The sequence below is a fragment of the Pocillopora damicornis genome, chromosome 9 (assembly GCF_964200805.1).
Source record: "Pocillopora damicornis chromosome 9, jaPocDami1.2, whole genome shotgun sequence".
Lineage (NCBI taxonomy): Eukaryota > Metazoa > Cnidaria > Anthozoa > Scleractinia > Pocilloporidae > Pocillopora > Pocillopora damicornis.
The window spans coordinates 3,411,541-3,432,169 of NC_142678.1; the positions used below are offsets into that span (position 1 = coordinate 3,411,541).

At 39.5% G+C, this 20,629-nt stretch overlaps 2 protein-coding genes and 1 pseudogene across 3 annotated transcripts in view; all 3 read right to left on the reverse strand.

Annotated features, from left to right (window-relative positions):
- The window catches only part of LOC113684249 (general transcription and DNA repair factor IIH helicase/translocase subunit XPB), a 167,137-nt gene that overhangs the window by 132,634 nt on the left and 13,874 nt on the right, over positions 1 to 20,629 (reverse strand). The gene's annotated exons all lie outside the window — the stretch shown is intronic.
- Positions 420 to 9,089, reverse strand: LOC113684261 (uncharacterized). The gene is made up of 3 exons (XM_027201604.2): positions 8,969 to 9,089; positions 1,096 to 5,642; positions 420 to 626 (listed from the first exon to the last, which is right to left on the reverse strand). Exon 2 carries the CDS (start codon positions 5,566 to 5,568, stop codon positions 1,099 to 1,101), a length of 4,470 nt encoding a protein of 1,489 aa, XP_027057405.2. The 5' UTR covers positions 5,569 to 5,642; positions 8,969 to 9,089; the 3' UTR covers positions 420 to 626; positions 1,096 to 1,098.
- On the reverse strand, positions 16,566 to 20,497 carry LOC149039644 (uncharacterized; annotated as a pseudogene). Its single transcript, XR_016180042.1, has 2 exons — positions 20,364 to 20,497; positions 16,566 to 20,146 (listed from the first exon to the last, which is right to left on the reverse strand). The product of XR_016180042.1 is annotated as an uncharacterized LOC149039644 (transcript).

Here is a 20,629-nt window from a genome sequence, read left to right on the forward strand (position 1 = left end):
TCTGCTTCATATTGTATTAATATTATAAGGAGAATTTCAGTCTTGGTTGGGAGTTATGGCGTTACCCCTGTTCCCAGTGTATCTCCTTTCACCTCTCTCCAAGGGGCGTGAAGAAGAGATAACCTGGTATCGAATTCGTTCGCCAAGAAACCCTCTGAAACTCGGCGGAGAACACTTTTTAAGACTATAGCTGTGAATATATCAGATAGAGATAACTAATGACAGATTAAGAGTAATTTGATCATTTCGTTACCGTTTGGAATAAAAGACCAACAAACAATACCAACATCCCTTGAGCACACCTTGTGCCATGGTTCTGTTTATATAACCTTATATCACGTGACGTTCCCCTCGTCAAAGCTAATGTGAATTTCGTCAGTTGTCCTACATTATTTTGAAATATAAACAGACCTGGCGGCAAAAGTAAAATTCTTCATTTTAATCTCATTTCTCTGCCAATCTATTCTTATTCAGTTCATCTAAAAAATCAAAACATTCGTTGTCCATGTGTGAGTCTTAGGCCTATCCCGGAACGAAGTTGGTGACTAACAGAGGGCATCGGAGTATCTGAAAGAAATGCGATCTTCTGGGTTTTCCGGTGACTGAATCCTTCCTGAAGGTTTATGCTAGCGACAAAAAAAATGGTGTCAAAAGTCAGCGAAACGGAAGAAAAACGTCACAAAAATATCAGAAATCTTGTAAAGAGTACACAGGCCACTTTCTGTTGCTTGCTAAGAGAGTACGTTGTTTGACTACCTTGCAAATCCGTCTCTGCAACTTTTTAAAACAACATAAAGAAGAGACAATAAAGTGTTACAACACATCCTTTATCAGGCGCAATCCTGATGAAAAAGGTATTGAAAAAATTGTAGTAGTGAATATTTTGCTCAGCAAGTTTAGAATGCGCCTGCAACATAATTTCCTCACCAAGAGGTCTCACTGGGATTAACCGTAGGCCGTAAAACGCCTCCAAAAAAGCTATTGTCCGTGAACTCACGTGAAAATATACATATGTACTTTTCCAGTCGGAACCCTGAGGAGTAACAATCGTTTTCCATCCTAAAAATCACATACTTGATCTTTATTGAAACTCACCTTTCATTTAAATTGCTTTCTTAGTCCCTCTCCTGGTTTCACCCGCATAATTTTGAATCCTCGGCTGGAACCTTCCATACCAACAGCGACGAGACGTCTGGGAGGAGAAGTTGTTACACTCCATACAATACTTTCCATTGCAATCACACTCAGCAGTTGACCAGACTGGAGATTAAATATTCGAAGAGTATAGTTGGTTGATATGAGATACTCCTCATCACTGAGAAATGCGCATTCAACTCGAGGATAACTTCTGTTGTCATACGCAGGTAACATGCGGACTGCTTTTCCAGAAACTGCATCAAAGACAAAAACGGCTCCATCAAATTTATAACCACGTATGGCTCTGCCCAAAATCACAAACAACCGTTCGGATGGGGAAAAAGTGCCATGGTAATGGAAGAAGAACAAGGCACAAGGATATGACGTTTGCCAGAGTACACATTCGCCACAAAGTAACTGCAGTGAGTTTTTATCGGCGAGTCTTACCACCTGACCTTTACTATTGCAAGCAACAAATTTACCTTTTCCACCACAGGTCATTGGCGCAATATCCTCCTCTGTTGTATCCAAAATGCTCTCTATCTTTCCGCTGAGCTTTTCCAAGGCAACTCGTTCTTCTGTCACATGGAATGCTCGCCTAATAAACCCTACATTAGTCCATCTTTGGACACACTCAGACAACTCGGCATTCCACAGTTCAAGAACGCCATCCGAGGCTGTGAGTAAAACACCTTTCCTTACAACAACTAGAGTACAGTTGTCCCCAAAACCAGCATGAACGCTTTTCTCGGCTTTTAACGTTAAATTCAAAACGTCCCACGCCAGAAGGGTTCGTGTTTTTCCAGTAGGATGGGTGACTGTATAAAGAGTGTTTCCATCAACTGAAAATACCACTTTCTCCATGGCAGTCTGAGAAACTGCATATCTGTATTTAGTTCGTTCCTCGATGCTCAACATTTCAATGACATCACTTACAGGTGAACCCCTTAACAGGCACTGTTCATTGAGCACCAACGCAAACTCCGTGAACCAATCGGCTGGGCATTTCTCAAACGGATACCACATAGAATCCCCAAGCGCGAAACCAGACTCGGCACACAATTCGTATTCCCAGGGGTCATAGGAAACTTTGTCGGGTACAATATCTAACGACATAGTACCAGTGTCGTTTACTTTCACCTCTAAACACAAAAGATGGTGTTTCAGATACGGTTGAACGGAAAAGTGTGCTCCGAAAAGGTAACGACAGTCTCGGGAGAACTTTATCATTCCCCTCTTGTGCGAGGTATGTGTCTTTACCAGAAGATTAAACCCATTCAAAGTATCAACCAAACTTATACATCCCATAGAATCAGAAATTGCCAACAGATTCCCATCTCGAGACCAAGCAAAAGATAAGACATCATCAGTGCCAGTGAAACGACTGGTTTCTGATCCATCAATGAGACTCCACATAATTACACATTTAGGGTTGCCAGGACAATCAGTTAATATTGCCGTTCTCCCTGAAGACACGGAACAAACTGAGAAGGAACACTTACTTGAGGGAAAAAGTGGTTTGAGGATTCCGTCGAAAGAATAGGCATAACTAAGAATTCCTGCTAATACAAGTTGCTCATTAGGATGAAACAACACTGAACGGTAGAATGATAAGCAACCAGATGCTTCAGGTGAAATCGATCTAAAGGCGTTTGAAAGATACGCATAGTCTAAAGGTTCTTGAACAGGCTGAGAACGAGTCCACAAGAGCTTACCAGTTTCTAGTGACCAAAGGTGAATCGTGTCATCTTTACACTGACAAACAATTAAATCTAGCTGAGGTGAAACGTCTAAACAAGCTACCTCGGTTGAACATTGAAATCTGGCTTGAACGAGCTCTTCTTGATCGTTCTTATGCAAATATTCCATGTATGAGAATTCCGGAAATTTAGTCTCCAAAAGGTTTAATGCTTCACACGATAATGTAAGTCCTCCGTCATTCAACAGGGTTTGAAACAGGGCCTGAGGAAATTCTGTTAACAAACTGTTATGTTTCCGTAATTGTAATAACAAACTTTTAAGTTCTTTCATTCTATGGCACTTGTCAAACGAATCTCTGTTCATGAAACGGTGTCGCTCCTGAACGCGAACAATATCTTCCGAGGCCTCAGAGGAGTTAACACACAGCTTTGCGTACACTAGTTCCAAGTCCAACACATACTTTGTTACAAATTCTTCGAGGATACATTCTCTTGCATCCTCACTCAATTCAAACATGTGTGTAACGCCATGTTGCAACGCATACTTTGCTGTGTCACTGAAATGTGCACCGCGGACACCTTTTCGTTTCAGCTCATCAAGTTCATCAATGCAAAGTTGGGCAAGAATGTTGTGACATTCTGTTTTGACCACAGTAAAATTGTGATGCCCATAGCATGAGCTGTCAATCAACCAATCTTTGATGGACTTGTGAAAAAAATGGATGCACTCATTTTCAATGGGAAGAAGGTTCGAGATACATGTAATAGCTTTTCTTAGTTTCCGTTGATTAGCTGACGATGAATTTCCCGCTGACAGCAATAATTTTGATACAAAGCCTAGGGGCAAAGGTTCGCACGCAGCTGCGACAGCGCACAGGAAATTCAGGAATTGGTCTTCTGTGATATTCAACTGTTCACGTAAATCTTTCTCCAAACGCTCAAAATAGCACTGGTAAACAGACGAAATACCTGCTGGTATGGTGCTTTGCATCACTTCATGTGTCATTGGGACATTGTTATTTAGAAAATCAACCAGGTAGTGAGCATAAAGCATGATCCCCTCCGACTTTACAACTAGTTCTTTAAGCAAGATTTCCTGATTTCCATATTGCGAAAAGTGAGTTAGCTTTTTTTCGAAGCAAAGCTGGATATCACTCAAGTTTTCTTCGTTACTTGGCTCTAAGTGCAAGGGCTGCAAACACTTCAGCCTGTCTGCGATGTTTAATTCAGGTCGGGTTGTTATCAGAAATCTGATCCAAAGTGGGAGCTTCTTAAAGTAATTGGCAATCACGTCTAAAAGGTCATTACGTCCTTGGCATTCACTTTCATCCAATCCATCCATTACGATGAGATAGGTTAAACCAGGGTCGTTCAAGCCGCAAAGAGGTTCCTCAAACAGCAATTCGAACAAATCTCTCACTTCCATACTGTTGATCTCATTACCCACATTTCTTGACAGCTTGTCGACGAGAGCAGCCTTGTATTCTGGCAGAGAATCAGACAGCTGACAGGCTAAGGACTGTAACATCACCTTCGGATTCCTTCGGCGCTCCATGTTATGCTTACAAAAATGGCTTCCTAACAGTCTTCCAGCTTTTAGCATCTTTTCGCACAAGACAGCGGATATTACAGACTTTCCCATTCCGGCATTTCCACTGATTACCATCACACGATTTGAACATTCCTTATCACCTAACCAGCTCTCAACTTCGGCAAAGATCGACAAACGAGTCCCGTTCAAATATCTGTTTGCATGGTGCCTTACATCATGCAAAGTGTCGACCTTTGCGAGTCTCCTTAGAATTTCATCATCACATTGCTTCTTTCTTTCGCCTTTCAAGTCATCAATATTCTGCTGGAATTCTTTTTTCAAAGTCTTCAACCTTTCGTATACCTCGTCCATCTTTAATTGTGTATCTTGAATTGTATTGCTGTCTTCAAGTTGAGTTCGACGAGCTTCGTCGAGCTTTGCTTTGCTATCTTGAAGAGTTCGGTGATCTTCCAGCTGGGTCTGGCGTATGTCTTCCAACCTGGAATTATTTTTCTGTACAGCTTCGTGATCTTGTAGCTGGGTCTTATGTACGTCACTGACTATTTTGTATACCTTGGTCTGGACACGACGGATTTCTTTTAGCTGTGATTTTATATCTTCCTCAGAATCAGCCCACTCAAGCAACGCATCTAAGAACTCTTGCTCTCCACAACGCTCAGCCTTCAATCTATCGATTTCTGCCTGCTGTAACCCAAGAGCAACAAGAACAGCACTGATCTCCTGCCATAGAGTTGAGAAAGTTGGATCAGCAATACCAGTTGTGTTAACATGGCCATACAATTTATTGCGGTAAAACTTTATGCGAGCAAGATTTGCTTCAAGGGAGTTTTCACTTGGAATTGGTTTAGTGTGCCACCCAGAGAGGGGTGGGGAGAGACCACAAATGTTGGTTAAGAGAAGGAATAAAAGAGTGATATCAAATGTTTGGGAGTCTGGAGGAGCACCGCTTGGAGGAAACAATAAATCCCACTGTGATCTGTGTAAAATTCGTTTCCTTAAGAGAGTATTCAGAGTTGAATAGTTTGCAGTAAAGGAAGCCGAAAGACTTGCTGGAGGATGACAGCTATCGAAAATACATCTCAGGACTGTTGTTCCACCATCGATGAGAAGTCTGCTGAGCTTGGCTCCATTTGTCTTCTCTACCGAACTGGTTAGAGGTGAAGGAGTAGCTGATGCCATCTTATGCGGAAAACAAAGATTGAGTCATGAAGTGTCCATCAAGTCTCAGTCATGACGGCTTACTCTGAGTTCATCTGGAAAAAACAAAAGTCATTTTTTCACAACCTTGTCCTTAATTTCAAAGACGTGTATTAGATTTCTTCCAAATTCAGGCTTAAAAACCTGGCTGAAGCCAGTCTACCATAGCATTGTGAAAATAGTTTATTGCCCTCGTGATCTCCTTGATCACAAATATGTACACAGTGCATGTGACTCTACACAAGGTGGTCACATGACGAAAAAAGAGTTGTACAAGGCCTCACTTTCAAAACGAGACCAACTGCAAAAAACTTTGTGAAAATGAGTTTTGTTTGCACAATTACAAAAACCCACTTTTATATCAAAGGTCCACACTTGACCTCCTTTTAATGTGTAGGCTGAAAAATAAATACAAGGCCCTCACCAAGGTCAGGATAATCCAAAACACCTACAGTAGATCAATTATGAATTGCTGCTTCTTGGCAAGTTGTGGGCTTTAAGACAATCATAGATCTTATTTTTTAATATGATAGCATGAATGAGTCATCTAACCAGTTATAAGAAAAGACCTTCCCATAACAAAACATGAAAAAAAGAAATTAAAGGCAGATTCTGAGAAATAAGCCTTGCTCATGAGAAAAGAGTACTTTTGGGAAAATAAAATTACCTAAGAAACAATTAATCACTGCAAAACCTTCTCAAAATTTCTCAAGGCTCAAGGTCCAGTTTCTTATGTTTAGTACACGTTCTTAATTTACTGCGATGATCACATTTCACTTTCAGTACACGTTCTTATTTTCCCAAAATTAACAGAGTAAAACTAGGGCTGAAAAATTCACAAAATCTGTAGCATTTAGTCAGTCACATCCTAGTAATGGACCATGGGGGCATAGCTGCTGCAGCCAGTTGGGTCAGCTAAGAACACTAAAAGAACAGAGAATATGACATTTGAAGGTTATGCCCAGAAGATAATTGAAATTACATCTATGGTAAAATGCATGATAAATATTTATCATTGGGATAATAAATTTAAACATTTTATTGGAAACCACTGTCATGCTGTCACACTTGTCAGTCTTGTATTCATGTAACACATGTTGGCTACACAGCCGAGTTTCCATATATTGTCCGTAAATAAATCTCTGTTGAGATTTCTTCATGTCAAACTCATATTTTGGACATGGAACGACACCATATGCTACAAATAGTGTAATGGCTCAAACAAGTTCATGGCTAGTTTACAGTCACCACTCAAAATTGTTATTCTTTGTATTCTCAAGACTGCATCCAAGCACAAGCCTATTTATATTTTACTGCCTGCTTATTCTGTGCTCCAGAAACACTAAACACCACAACAGACAGAGGCTTGTTTTGGAACCAGACAGTTTATTACATGTATATACCAGTATATCCTATTGACAGAAATAACACAGTAGACTATTACATAAAAGATATTTGATAAATACACTGGCTAGACCAACAGTCCAGCAATCAGGAGTAAATTACAAACATAAATGAGATTAAGAGACAATCAAAACTTTCAATGGTGTGGGCAGGACAGAAACTAAAACTTTCTTAGAGGCTAGAAATAAACTTTTTGCTGGCTTGCCTGCTTGATTACTGATAGCACATGCACAGATATCTAAGCACTAATATACTAGAGTAGTTTTGCAATCAAAATGCATTAGCATGGTGGATAGGCTCTATTTAAATCTTAAATTGAAGACTTGTATGCTGAACAAATTGCTCAATCTTTAAAAAAAGGGAAAAATACTAAATATATATATCCTGCCTGTACCCAGTCCAGGCCTCTCAGTTATCTATGTTTTGATTCATATTTAATAGAGGTTAATTAATATTCACATAAATGAAACAATCATAACACTTTTTCCCTAAAATTGAAAGAGAGAGATTGAATAAATTGAAACAAATTTTAATTGATAAAAATTTATCATAAATCCTGCAGTGAAAACATGCATCATGAAGCTATTATTAAGGATGGCTATGAATTTAAGTTGTGAGAAAATAGAAGGAATGAATAACTCTAAGAGGGTTTGAATGAAAAATTTGAATGAAAGTAGTTAATAGAAGAGGATTCAAAACTTCATGGTTTCTCATTTTTATTGAGGATCAGAATATTAAAGATTTCTTATGATACACTTTGAGGTTTATTGTTTATGTTTTTTATGGTTGGTTCTGGTTAAATTTCTGGCCCTAAAACCACAGTTAACCTTTAACTCCTAGGAGTGATCATGACATTAACATCAAAATTAATATATAGCAGACAGTAAAGAGGATTACTGATGAGACCATGGGAGTGAAAGGGTTAAGATTTTCTTAGTTTGGCATTACTGTTAAGAAATTCAGTTGCCCTTGCAATTTTTGAGGGAGTTTTGGATCATTAAGTGGTGGATTATGGCATATGAAGTGAGGTTTTATTATTCTTTTTTTAATATTACAGGTACTCTGTGGAACCTGTCTTAAGAGGTCAACCAAAATTAAGCAGTCATAGCAGTCATACCCAAAAATAGTCGGAAATGACACTCTCAAAGGTGAATGGTACTTGCTACTCACTTCTGAACTAAAGCCAATCAGTGAATGCAAAAAGCACTTTTCACTTGTGTGGTAGATACTTAACTCTAATATTGCTCTTTGTAGCCCTACCACTCTGGCCAATAATAAAATACATTTTCTCCCAACCAGCACTTAATTGAGATAAGGGATTGTGGCAACTGTTTTATTCAATATAATCAATAGAATACTGAAATATCAGTTTGAGAAATTGAGCTGCCACGAATGAGAGAGGACGAAAAAGCTGACAGGTGTATGTAGCTGGAAATAATATTCAAGCACATCTGTCTCATGTTGTCATTGCATGAATATATTTACTAGTAAGGATTCGCTTGGGAGTAAATTAAAATTGTTCATGTTGTTGCGTTTGGTAAACACAACTTATGCGCAGTTTGAATTTAAAAAATTACTGATCCTGCTCCAATCGTGCAATTCTTGTCTCCAGTGTGGTTTTGGAAGCACTTCAAAGAAACTATGACAGATGCTAGTTCTTCTGCTTTTTCCTACTTTAACTAAAATGAATAACCCCGTACAGAGGACGCACGTAAACACACGACTGCAGCGAGTTCAGACAATCCTTTTCAGGCAAATACTAAAAATTTCCATGGTCCCCTAACGCAATCGCTCTATCAAACAAAAACATTGTCGCGGAAAAAAAGTATTGAACAGATGTACCCGTGCATGACCCAAGCTACGCTACCGGAGTCATCAACGCCGAAAGCGGTTTATACGGTATGTGCAAATAAACGCTTGAAAATACGGTTACATTCATGCAAGTGGACAGAGTACACGTAATTCTTTGTAAACTAACCTCATTGACGACAACGGATCCTTCGCTCTTCAGCCGAAAACAACGGTAACCCACAGGAAGTTATAAAGATAAACTCATCTTGCAGATAAGCAATATCAGAAACATCATTGAACCGCACGGCGTGTGCCCGTGGGAGTCTGGAACGGACTTGTTTGGTATCGTCACGAAACAATGCGTGACGATACCAAAGGAGACTGGGAAAATATCAAAACCAGGAGCCTCCTGCCAACACCAACTAGTTTAAGCAACTTTCCCTAGGGGATTGTGGAATCACAAGGTGATTACTTGAGCTGGGCTAACCGAAACGTGAAATAAGCAACAATTTATCAGCCTTGGGCTCAGCGAGATACCGGGTATTGCAACGTTGAGATCTCGAGTGAACAATCATTTTTAATTCGTGAGTGCTTGCATGCGCAAGAGCGAGTTGTAGATGTGATGTGGAAAATGGCACTCGCTCGCTCGCTCGATTGGTCGATTCCTGTAAACTTTTTTTCAATTTTAGGCTTTTGAGTGCATTTGATAGTATTTGGCGAGTAATAAACAAACGAAATGGCGACCTTTGTTGCTAAATGCAGGGACCGCGCAGAGGGAGGGGCTGTGGGGGCTTTAGCCCCTCCCCCCCCCACTTTTTTGCAAGAATAAAAATAAATTAAACAAAAACTAATTTAACAAAAAAATTTCCTTCACGCATTCTTCTTTAGCCCCCCCCACTCGAAAACTTGCTGCGCGGTCCCTGAAATAATAGTGGTGGGGTGAAAAAGAAGCCAATGATAATCTTAAAAGAGTTTATTTTTTTTTCGTTTAAGTTTCAACACGCGGCGCCAGCGTCAGGCAGGCGTGAGAGGCTAGAGGATTCACACTGAAATAAGAGAACAACCTTCGTTTTTCATAAAATTGTAATTTACAATCTTTGAACTTGAAAACAATCCGAAGATTCATTAAAAATATCACTTACTCCGATGCGGAGTTTACAAGTGTTCAAAGGCTTTTTCTGTTATGGCGTGAGATTGGGGACAAAATCGATCATTACATTTCGTATCGTGTGGTTTTTCTGTGTGAAGCAACAAAAGGTGCCGGCGACTGACGAAATTACAGGTTAACACGAAATAACACCTAAACAAACAATTTTGGCTACCTATTTTCAGTGAATTTTTAAAGAACGATTTTCTTTTAAGTTTCAAGACAATTTGAAGATTCAAAACAAATATTACGTACTAAAATGCGAAAGTTATACACCACAAAATTGATAAATAGGCCTGAAATTAAATTCTATCTTCTTCTTGATTATACGTTGCCTAGCACGTGACCAAAACCTACCCAGGCGGAAATCCAAAATGACGGTGGCAGTCTGGGCTTAGTTATATCACTCAAAACTCGTTCCCTTATGTCTCATTTGATAAAGAGGGAATCATTAATTTTTTCATTAAGACAGTATTGCCTTGATTTTCCAATATTAACAATGATAGACAGTAAATTTCACTTTTCACCCACATTTACTTCCAATCTTTTCTTTTGAACCAGAAACAAAAATGATATATATTTAAAACACATGACATCATTCACCCTTGTCAAATGTCATAGCATGGATCATTTCAATTGTAATGCCTTCTTATCCCAACGTTACTTTGTTTCTTTGCTACATTAGCAAACACTGAACTACTGCTCGTACTCTAAACATGACAATCAGCCACAAAATTCCCTAAACCAGATAACATTAAACATAATCCAAAATCATGTAAGTCATCTGTCAATTCCCGAGTTTGCTCACAGAGCACTTTGATTTCGTGTATTTTCTTCTCACGGCCATTCCAGCTTGCTAGTACGTCTATGTAGGCACTTTCTTGCAAACATTTTAAGCTCATTTCACATGCAGTAGCAACAGCACAGCCTTAAAAAATTTTAGCTTTAGTAAAACCTGGCGATACTTTAGAAGCCACGCCCTCCTTTTTACGTATCTGTTAATATTCCTCCTCAGTATTAGAGATGGAAATAGAGGGAAAATCTTGGACTAGCGAGGCTCCCATGTAGCTTTGAATTAGGTCGTTTGGAAAGCTAAATATGTTGGTCTATAACAGGGGATATGCGAACCTATGTAATGCATTTTATAAACGTTGAAAACCAAACTGACATGTTTTGGGCAAGCAGCTTTAATCACAGAGTTAAATACCCTTAGCCCCTGAGAACGATTGGAATGTAATTTCTCCTCAATCCTTTACACCCAAACATCAGTATGCATATTGTCCATACTGTTCTCTATACATTTCCTGAAGCGCTGACATGGAGTATTTGTTTTAAAATCAAGAGCTTTATTAGTTGGTGATCATTTCCTTAATTCTCGAAACCTTTACGTTTGATTCAGGGGTGATATTGTAAGGAAAAATTAGAAGATGGTAACTCTTGAGGATTAAAGAATTAAAAATTCACCCCTTAACATAGAATAAAGGAAATGATCACTAAGGAAGCTCTTGATTGTTAAACAAATTCTCCTTATCAGTACCTCTGGAAATAAATAGTGAACATTATGGAGAATATAGATTCTGACGTTAGGGTGTCCTCCTGTCAGTGCCCCAAGCCATGGATTGTGTGGTGACGCCCTTAGATATCAGGTTCTTTCTTATTGTAGAAGACACTGATGACGTAAAACAATAAATAACAAAAAGAAAAAAAACCCAAAAGAACAAGGAAACCAGTAAAAGCAATAGGTTGTTATTGCGATGTTCTATTGTGAAGTGTCCTGTTTCTTCTCCATCACGAAGGCGCAGCATTTCACGAGGTTATTCAAATTAGGAATGGGTGAAGATTTTTCTACTCTTAATTTATCAGGCTTCCTGAGATAAAAGCGATTTGACTATTAAACTTCACTAAATATGCTTTGCGTATGTTCGTTTGCTTTTCAATTTTTTTCATCTACAATTGTAAGGAAATTAGACAGGGAGATTTCCTGAACCAGAAAGTATCAAATTTACGCCATAACAGGCTATAGAAGAGCAATTTTATTTGTAAGGGAGATTTCCTGAACCAAAAGGTATCAAATTTACGTCATAACAGGCTATAGAAGAGAAATTTCATTTATAAATAAATAAAAAATGTTTTTCAGGAAAGAAGCAAGCTCAGTGAATAATTCTGTCGAACTAATGTGCTTAAGCAGTCAAGGTGTTTGGGCCCAGCGTACCCATTTGGGTGAAGTAGAAAAGGGTCAGCACGTTTCAGCCTCTCATCACCCTGGTGCGGTTGACTATTCAACAATGCTCTGACTCGCACCTTACCAAATGACTACTAACAGCCACCTACTGGAGGTTAGGGCTATTCCCACAGAATTTCACATCAAATGGACATTGAATCCTTCTCGGTTTTAATTTTATTGTAAAACTACTTCACTTTGAGTGACTACAGCCCCACCTTCCCGACAAAAGAAAGTATTTTCAATAATAAAGTACCGGTAATGTCTTCAAACTTCAAAAACATACACAAACTAATTTGTATCCGAAAATCAGCGCATTGAATATCCATTTTTTTCTAAAAAGTAATGTTAAAGAAACGATTCCTTCGCGGTCATTCTGGTTCCATCTTCAACCAGGTCGGTATAAGCTATGTACACATCCAATGGATATAAAGTTAGCTGGTTACCCATTTACACACATTTGAAACTACCTCTTTCATTAGAAAAACACGAGAGAATCAGAGGTGGTACCACAAGATATTTCTCTCTTTTTCTCCAACAGTCTTACGCTGTTAAAGTAATTTTGCAGAAAATGACTTTAGAACCTTTCTGAGCCTCAACGAGGAACTGTACAATTTGTCAATACCTTTTTCGTTTTCATAGAGGAATCAATCTCACGAGTTAAACGAGTCGCAAATCAACACTTAATGAGACACTTACTGCACTCCGCTTCCATAGAACAATTTTCTTAGCTTGTAGCTGGCTGATTAAACACCAAAAGAGCAATAAAAGAGAGCGTTAAATGTTCGTCTTAAGTTTACACTAGGAACACTTCAAAATGTTTATAAGTCTAAACAAAAATCTTTTGGCAGCGTGAACAGCTCTCCAACTTAACCATGGCCCTTTAAAGAAAAGAATAATTAAATCCTTAAACAGCTTTGCCACTAAAATCATTCTTGTACTCGCTCCAACCTCGATCAGCGGTCTCTTCTGTTCAGAGGTCAGATCGTAACCACTCGAAAGCAAAGGAATCAGCGGAATACAGGTTTTCTGATCGACAATGTCTTTCCCAACTGTAAATCTATGTAGATGTCTTATTTTGGTAGGTTCAACCTAAGGTAAAAAATTCATCAATAGAAGTTAAGTCAAAGGCAACATCTTATAATAAGTAATAGAGTATTTTCATTTGTGTATTGCAGGTAAATTAACACCAAAACTGCATTTTTCAAGGGCATCTCTTTATTGGGTATTCTCATATGGCATCAGTCTCACTATTCGTCTATCAAAAAATCCTTCGCGTTGGTAAAAGCAAAAATCTTGCAAAGAAAGATAAAATATCGACGTGGTATCACCAAGTGCAACAGTAAAACGCAGAAACGGCTTATTGAGAAAAGTTTGGAAAACAAAAAGTGTAAGAAAACGAGTAAACATACATGTAAACAAAAAAATTCAAGCCGACAATAGTTAACAATTATTCACCGTAGTGGAGGTTAATGATGGTAGTCATTAAACGGGATCAGATTTTAGAATCATTTTCACCCACAAAAATTGTTGAATTTCCAAAATCGATGAATTTTTTACTTTAGAAATCGTCTCTACAGGAGACATTTGTCCTTAATATGTTTGTTGTTTTCGGAAATTGCAACAGTTATGATTAATTGGTAACAGTTATGATGTTAATTATAACTATGCGGTCGTCCGATTTTGTTAATCACTCGTATGATTGCAGAACGAATTGGACTCCACTCTGTCCTATTACCATTATTTATCATTAGTATCATCATAGTTATAATTATCATCATAACTGTTCTTATTACTACTGTTATCATTATTATTACATGTACAATCATCATTATCGCTATCATTATCACACTATTATTAATATCATAATTGTTATTACTACTATTAATACTAATAACATTATATCATTATCCACATTATTCTACTTCTGTCTTCAAATAAACTTTGTTTCAACTGACCTTTTCATGTTCTTCTTCTCTTTATCGCCTGGCAGCTTCACTTGAATGATTTCAAAATGGTTCTCGGAGTTTTCAAGGACAATTGCGACCAAGCGCTTACGAGGATAAGCTGCAAAACTTAGAACATATCGTTCCTCAACAATTTCACTAAGGAGATCACCAGATATAACGTTGTATAATCTAAGACAAAAACCTCTTGGATAATTCAAGCTGACGATGCAGTCCTCGTTACTGATAAACTTAATATCATTTGCAGCCATGATCTCCAATTCACAAATCACTTTTCCCGAAACTGCGTTGAGGACGTAAGAGCCAATTTCATCAAAAATGACGACGTATTCTTCAGTGGGAGAAAAAATAACAGTTACGTATAACCCGGATAGATCTAATTGAATAGAAGTTTCCCATATCACTTGGTTTTTACGCCACAGCTGCAGAGACTCTCCATCAGTAGTGGTTAGCACTTCACATTTATTATTACATGCAAAAAATGCACCACCAAAATTTGCAATCGTTGACACAATTTTTTCATTCGTTGTATCTAGAATGATCACTTCCCGTCTGCCATCATCGTCATTCACCGTTTCCAAGGCGACTAGTTCCTCTGATAAGGGTACAGCAACCCTGACAAAAAAGCCAGTCCACCTTTGCATGCAAGCAGACAACTCAGAGTTCCACAACTCAAGCGAGCTACCATTTGTTTCGAATAGGACACCTCTTTTGACGGGCACAAGACGAAAACGCCTTCCGATAGTCAGACATGCCTTGCGAATAACCCTTTTACTTAAAACATCGCCAGTCACAAGATTTATTCGCTGGATCCTTGTACCCACCACGGTATAAAGAGAGTTACCATCAACAGAGAAATAAACGCTATCTGGTAGTCCAGAGTAATCATCTCCAGCAGAACCGTTTTCCTCTATGTCCTCAAGTAGAGGTTCCTGATCATCTAGGAAAGAGAGAACAGAATAAGGATCAGGGTAATTTGGTATTATCAACTGAGTTGATAGCGTAAATTGGCCATCGTAAAGATTTTAAAAGCTAACTCTCGGAACGTCAACGTCAGCTTTTAAACTCTTTACGGTGGCATTTTTCCGTTATCAACTCATTTGATAACACTAAATTACCCTCAGACATGGTTTGATGCTACTTTGGTTTACAGATTTAATGAATGTAACCGAAGAAGTTACAATTCATAGACTCAACGTTTCGACACTCCTGAATTCTACTGAATTCAAATGCGATAGGAGGCGCTCCGCTTCATTTCCGGATTTTGGGAGGAGGTTTAGCACGCCTGAGTATGTTGTGTATGTGGCGTAAAAACCAAGTATACACATATATTTCTAATGTCCTAAAGGCAAATGGCTATACGAAAACCTTTCTCCGTAACTGCCAAAAACCAGTTACAACTAGTAACTCTCTTGATGAAAGGGAACTAGCGACTGGTTTTGCTGTTATTCCTTACATTCAGGGTGTTACAGAACCCATCAAGAGAATTTTGAATAGCCACAACGTTTAAGTTGCTCAAAAACCTTTTCAGACTTCGGGGCATATTTTTGCCAAACCTAAGGATCCTGTCACGAAAGAACAACGAACCGACGCCATTTATTCTATTCCTTGCAATGACTGTGACAACGTATACATCGGACAGACCAAACGTCAGTTTGGTACACGTTTCAAAGAGCATCAAAAAGCGGTTTTCTTTTGCAAAAAGGAAAATTCAGCTTTATCGGAGCACACATGCCTAACTAACCATACAATTGGGTGGGATAATTCTAAAATTATCACCGCTAATCGGCGTTACCACCAGCGCCTTTGTTTGGAGGCTTGGCATATTAACTCCGCCCACGCTCCTCGAAATCGTGACGATGGCGGCTTGCTTACTGACGCTTACTTACACCTCGTCAGAAAAAAAGGCAGCTAATTAGTGATCATATAGAAGGACCTCTTGTTGCAGCGTTTAGATCACCCCTGATGAAGGCACTAGACAGGAGTGTCGAGACGTTGGGTCTATGAATTGTAATTTCTTCGGTTACATTAATTAAATCTGTAAACCAGAGTAGCACCAAACCATGTCTGATTGTCCATCTGGTTGCCGTGTGAACTTTAATATATTAAATTACCCTGTTATACACTTCCACCGACGCAGCACCACAGTTTCTTTAGAAACTTACCCCCTTTAAAATAAGGATCAGCTCTATTCTCTGATAAGCTGCATAGACCAATTTCCAATCGTTGTGATGGTTCATCGAGTTTGAGCCTCTTTTCTGATGGGTCATTAAATTCCGTTCGTTCTCCCACAAAGTCATCAAATTCGCCTTTCTTTTCCGTAGAGTTGTTAAGTTCCATTGTCTGTTCAACTAGGCCACCCAGTTCAGCCATCTGTTCGAGTAGGTCGTCAAGTTCAGCTCTCTGTTCTGATGGATCAACAACTTCAGCTCTCTGTCCTGACAGAACATCGATTTCAGCTTTCTGCTCCGGCATATCGTTGATTTCTGGTAGGTTATGTTCCGTTAGATCGTTATTTTCGGCTCTCTCTGTCGTGATGTCACCGGGTTCTGTGCTTTGTCCTGCTTCATCGCTACTCTCACCTCTCCACTACCTTATGTCATTAAGGCTACACATTTCAATCACTTTACTGAGAGGGGAAACTCTTAGTAACAACTGCTTTTTCAATACAAGTACAAAATCTACAGATGGGAATATTCTTAAAGATGAATTCCAAAAGGGATCTCCTGACAAGAAACCACTCTCATTGCAAGTTTCAAATTCCGAGGCGTACTGGTAGGGACTCGTCCTAAAAAAGCGATCCAAACTACATATTGACTTAGTGTTTCTGTCAATATCTAAACAAAAAAGCTTGGGCTTCGGAGACCAAACATGTTCATCCTCATCCAAAACCAAACAGAAAAAAAAACGGCTGTCAGGAGTTAACTTAACATATTGTGACCAAGCAGAAGCCCATATCAGAGTCTCAAATCCATCATTCATGTCAATGAGGTATACGCACTTGTCAGAATCGACGATCACCATCCGTCTTCCACTAGCAGACCAAGCAAAAGATAAAATTTCGCATTTGTGTGTAAAACGATAAATTTCGCTTCCATCTTTTAGACTCCACTGGATGACGCAATTCCTTCCGTCCAGACAGTCAGTCAGCAGCGTGGTTTTGTCACCAGACATTGAACAAACTTTGAACCGGCACTTGCTCGAACGGAAAAGAGGTTGCACGTCTCCGACCAAGGTATAACCCTGACACAGAGTCCTTTGCAGGATCAGGTTTAAGGTTGGATGGAAAACTACTGACCGGGAAAATGGATGAAAGGAAAACCCACTGAACCCACGGCACACCCATAAATCATTCTCTGATACCAACGAAGGGCGTTTCCACATTGGCTGGGCAGTACGGAGCAACCACAGATGAATTGTGCCATCGAAACACTCGCAAACCAGGTAGTCCTGATTTGGTGAGACATCAAAGCAGGCCACCCAATCTGAAGCAAAAAACCGCAGTAGAACATCTGTTCTTTCCTCCTTCTTTCGCAAATATTCCATATATGGTAAGTCCGCATACTTGGTGTTCAGCAGGCTTAATGCCTCCGCAGACAGTTCACGTCCTCCTTCATTCAACAAGATTTGAAAGATGGCATAAGGAAGTTTTGAAAGAGTACTTAAATGCTTCCGCAAGAGCAGCAATAACGTCTCAAGGGCTTCTCTGCAATTCTTTGACAGACCATTTGTATTTTCCTTCTCTTGTACGAAAAGAATATCTTCAGTGGCTGCTGTACTCTTCACAGTTAGCTTTGCATAGACCAATTCTAGGTCCAAAACATAATTCTTTACAATGTCGTCGAGGCTACACGGACGGGCATTCTCTTCTACCTCAAGTATATGCTGAACACCATGCTGCAAGGCATACCTCGACGTCTGTTTCAGTGTTGAACTCTGGATCCCTTTAAGTTTCAATTCATCTAGTTCATCTCTGCAAAGCTTTGCAATGACGCGATGACTTTCTTTTCCGCTAACAGTAAACTTCTTTTGCCTCGAAGTAGACTCCTCAACCAACCAGTCCTTGACTGACTTGTGAAAGAAGTTAATGCACTCGCCCTTAATGGGTAGAAGAGCCGAGATACAATCAACTGCGTCTCGTACTTTTTGCTCATCAGCCGATGACCATTCTTTTGAAAGGAACAACTTATAAGCAAACTCGACGGGTAATGGTTCTCTTGCTGCCACCATGGCATTTAAAAAATCAAAGAGTTGCTCTTCGGTGATACCCAGTTCTTTCTGCATTTCACTTTTCAGGCGTTTGAACTGGCCTTGATAAACGGACGAAATACCAGATGGCAAGCCGCTGTTGATCACTTCAGCAGCACTCATACCCGCAGCATTCCTCTTAATGAACTCTGTCAGGTAATAGGTATATAACATGACTCCTTCTGACTCTTCAACAAGCTTCTCCAGGAGGGTATCTTGGCAATCAGATTGCAGGACATATTCCAGTTGCTTTTGAAAGCAAAGCCTAACGTCCATCAAGTTTTCTTGATCGTTTGGGTTCAGCTGTATGGGATTTAAGTCTTGAATCTTCTCTGAGATGTTCATTTCAGGTCGCGTTGTTACCACAAATCGAATCCAGAACGGAAGCGTCTTGAAGTAATCAGCAATCACATTCAAAAGCTCATTACGCCCCTGGTATTCACTTTCGTCTAAGCCATCTATTACAATGAGATGGATAGAGCCTGGGTCTTCCAAATCTGAAAGAGGTTCTCCAAACAAAAATTCAAACAGTTCTTCCACTTCCATGTCTCCAATTTCAACGCCCACATTTCTCGACAACTTCTTCACGATAGCCTTCTTAAACTCTGGCAGCGAGTCTGAAAGCTGACAGGCTAACGACTGCAGCATCACTTTGGGATTCCTTTGGCGTGCCTTGTTATGGCGACAGAAGTGGCTCCCTGACAATCTTCCAGCCTCTAACATCTTTTGGCACAAAACAGCTGAGATTACAGACTTTCCCATTCCTGCGTTCCCACTAATAACAATCACTCTATTTGGAGAACTTTTGTCGTCCAACTACCTCTCAACTTCGTTAAGAATCGATAAACGAGTTCCCTCAACATATCTGCTTGCATGGCCTCTAAGTTCACGTAAATTGTCAACCTTTGCTAGTTTCGTAAGGACTTCGTCACCTCTGATGCACTCCTTCTTGTTACTCAAAGTTTGAATGGTTTGAAGCTTCTCAGAGACTTTTCCAAAGATATCTTGAATAGCTGTACTGTCTTGCTGTTGGCTCTGCACAGATTCTTGTAAGTTCTTCTGCAACTGATGAACTTCTTCCAGCTTTACTTTACTTTCATCGACAGTTTGCAGCACTTTGGTCTCAATATCCTTCAGCTGTGATTTTACATCTCTCTCAGAATCAGCCCACTCAAGCAACGCATCTAAGAACACTTGCTCTCCACAATGCTCAGCCTTCAATCGATCAATTTCCGCCTGCTCCAAGCCAAGAGCAACAAGAACAGCACTGATCTCCTGCCACAGAGTTGAGAAAGCTGGATCAGCAATACCAGTTGTGGTAACATGGCCATACAATTCATTGCGGTAAAACTTTATGCGAGCAAGATTTGCTTCAAGGGAGTTGTCACATGGAGATGGTTTAGTGTGCCACCCAGAGTGGGGTGGAGAGAGACCACAAATTTTGGTTAAGAGAAGGAATAAAAGAGTGATATCGAATGTTTGGGAGTCTGGAGGAGCACCGCTTGGAGGAATTAATAGATTCCATTGAGGTTTGTGTAGGATCCTTCTTCTCAACAGACTTTTAAGAGTCAAAGAGTTTGATTTCAATGCGGCTGAAAGACTTGCTGGGGGATGATATCCATTGAAAATGCTCCTAAGAACTGTTGTTCCACCATCGATGAGAAGTCGGCTGAGCTTGGCTCCATTTGTCTTCTCTACAGAACCGGCAAGAGGTGAAGGAGAGGCTGATGCCATATGATCCAAAATACAAAGATTGAATCATCAGGTGTGCCTGCACGTTTTCTGAAAGAAACATCAAAATTACGTAATTACTTCTCTTAGACATGTACTAGAAAGAGGACCAAGACCCTTTGATGGACATCTCCACTCTACTAATCAGCTTGGCTCTTTCAACACCATTCACAGAAACCTATCACCTTTACAGTATCAGATGTCAATTCCTCCAGGTATCCTCAGTTTGTACATGTAGAATACTATTAATTGACAGCCTTGTGGTTACCTGAGCTCCCTTACACACCATTTGCAATCCTTTGTTAATCACATTTTGGTAATATCATGGTGGTATTCCAAAAGCTAGCTGATTGGTCAAACAAGGAGACAGAAGAAGGAATAAAGTTCTCAGGATCAGAGATTCTGGGAAAAATCAAATCACATAACAATTTATAAGAAAGTTATTGACAGCATTTTACCACTGAACCTCTCAAAATGTTAACTGAAGGCTTTGTCGTGACACCAAATTCACTGCTCAATAGAACATAGGAATTA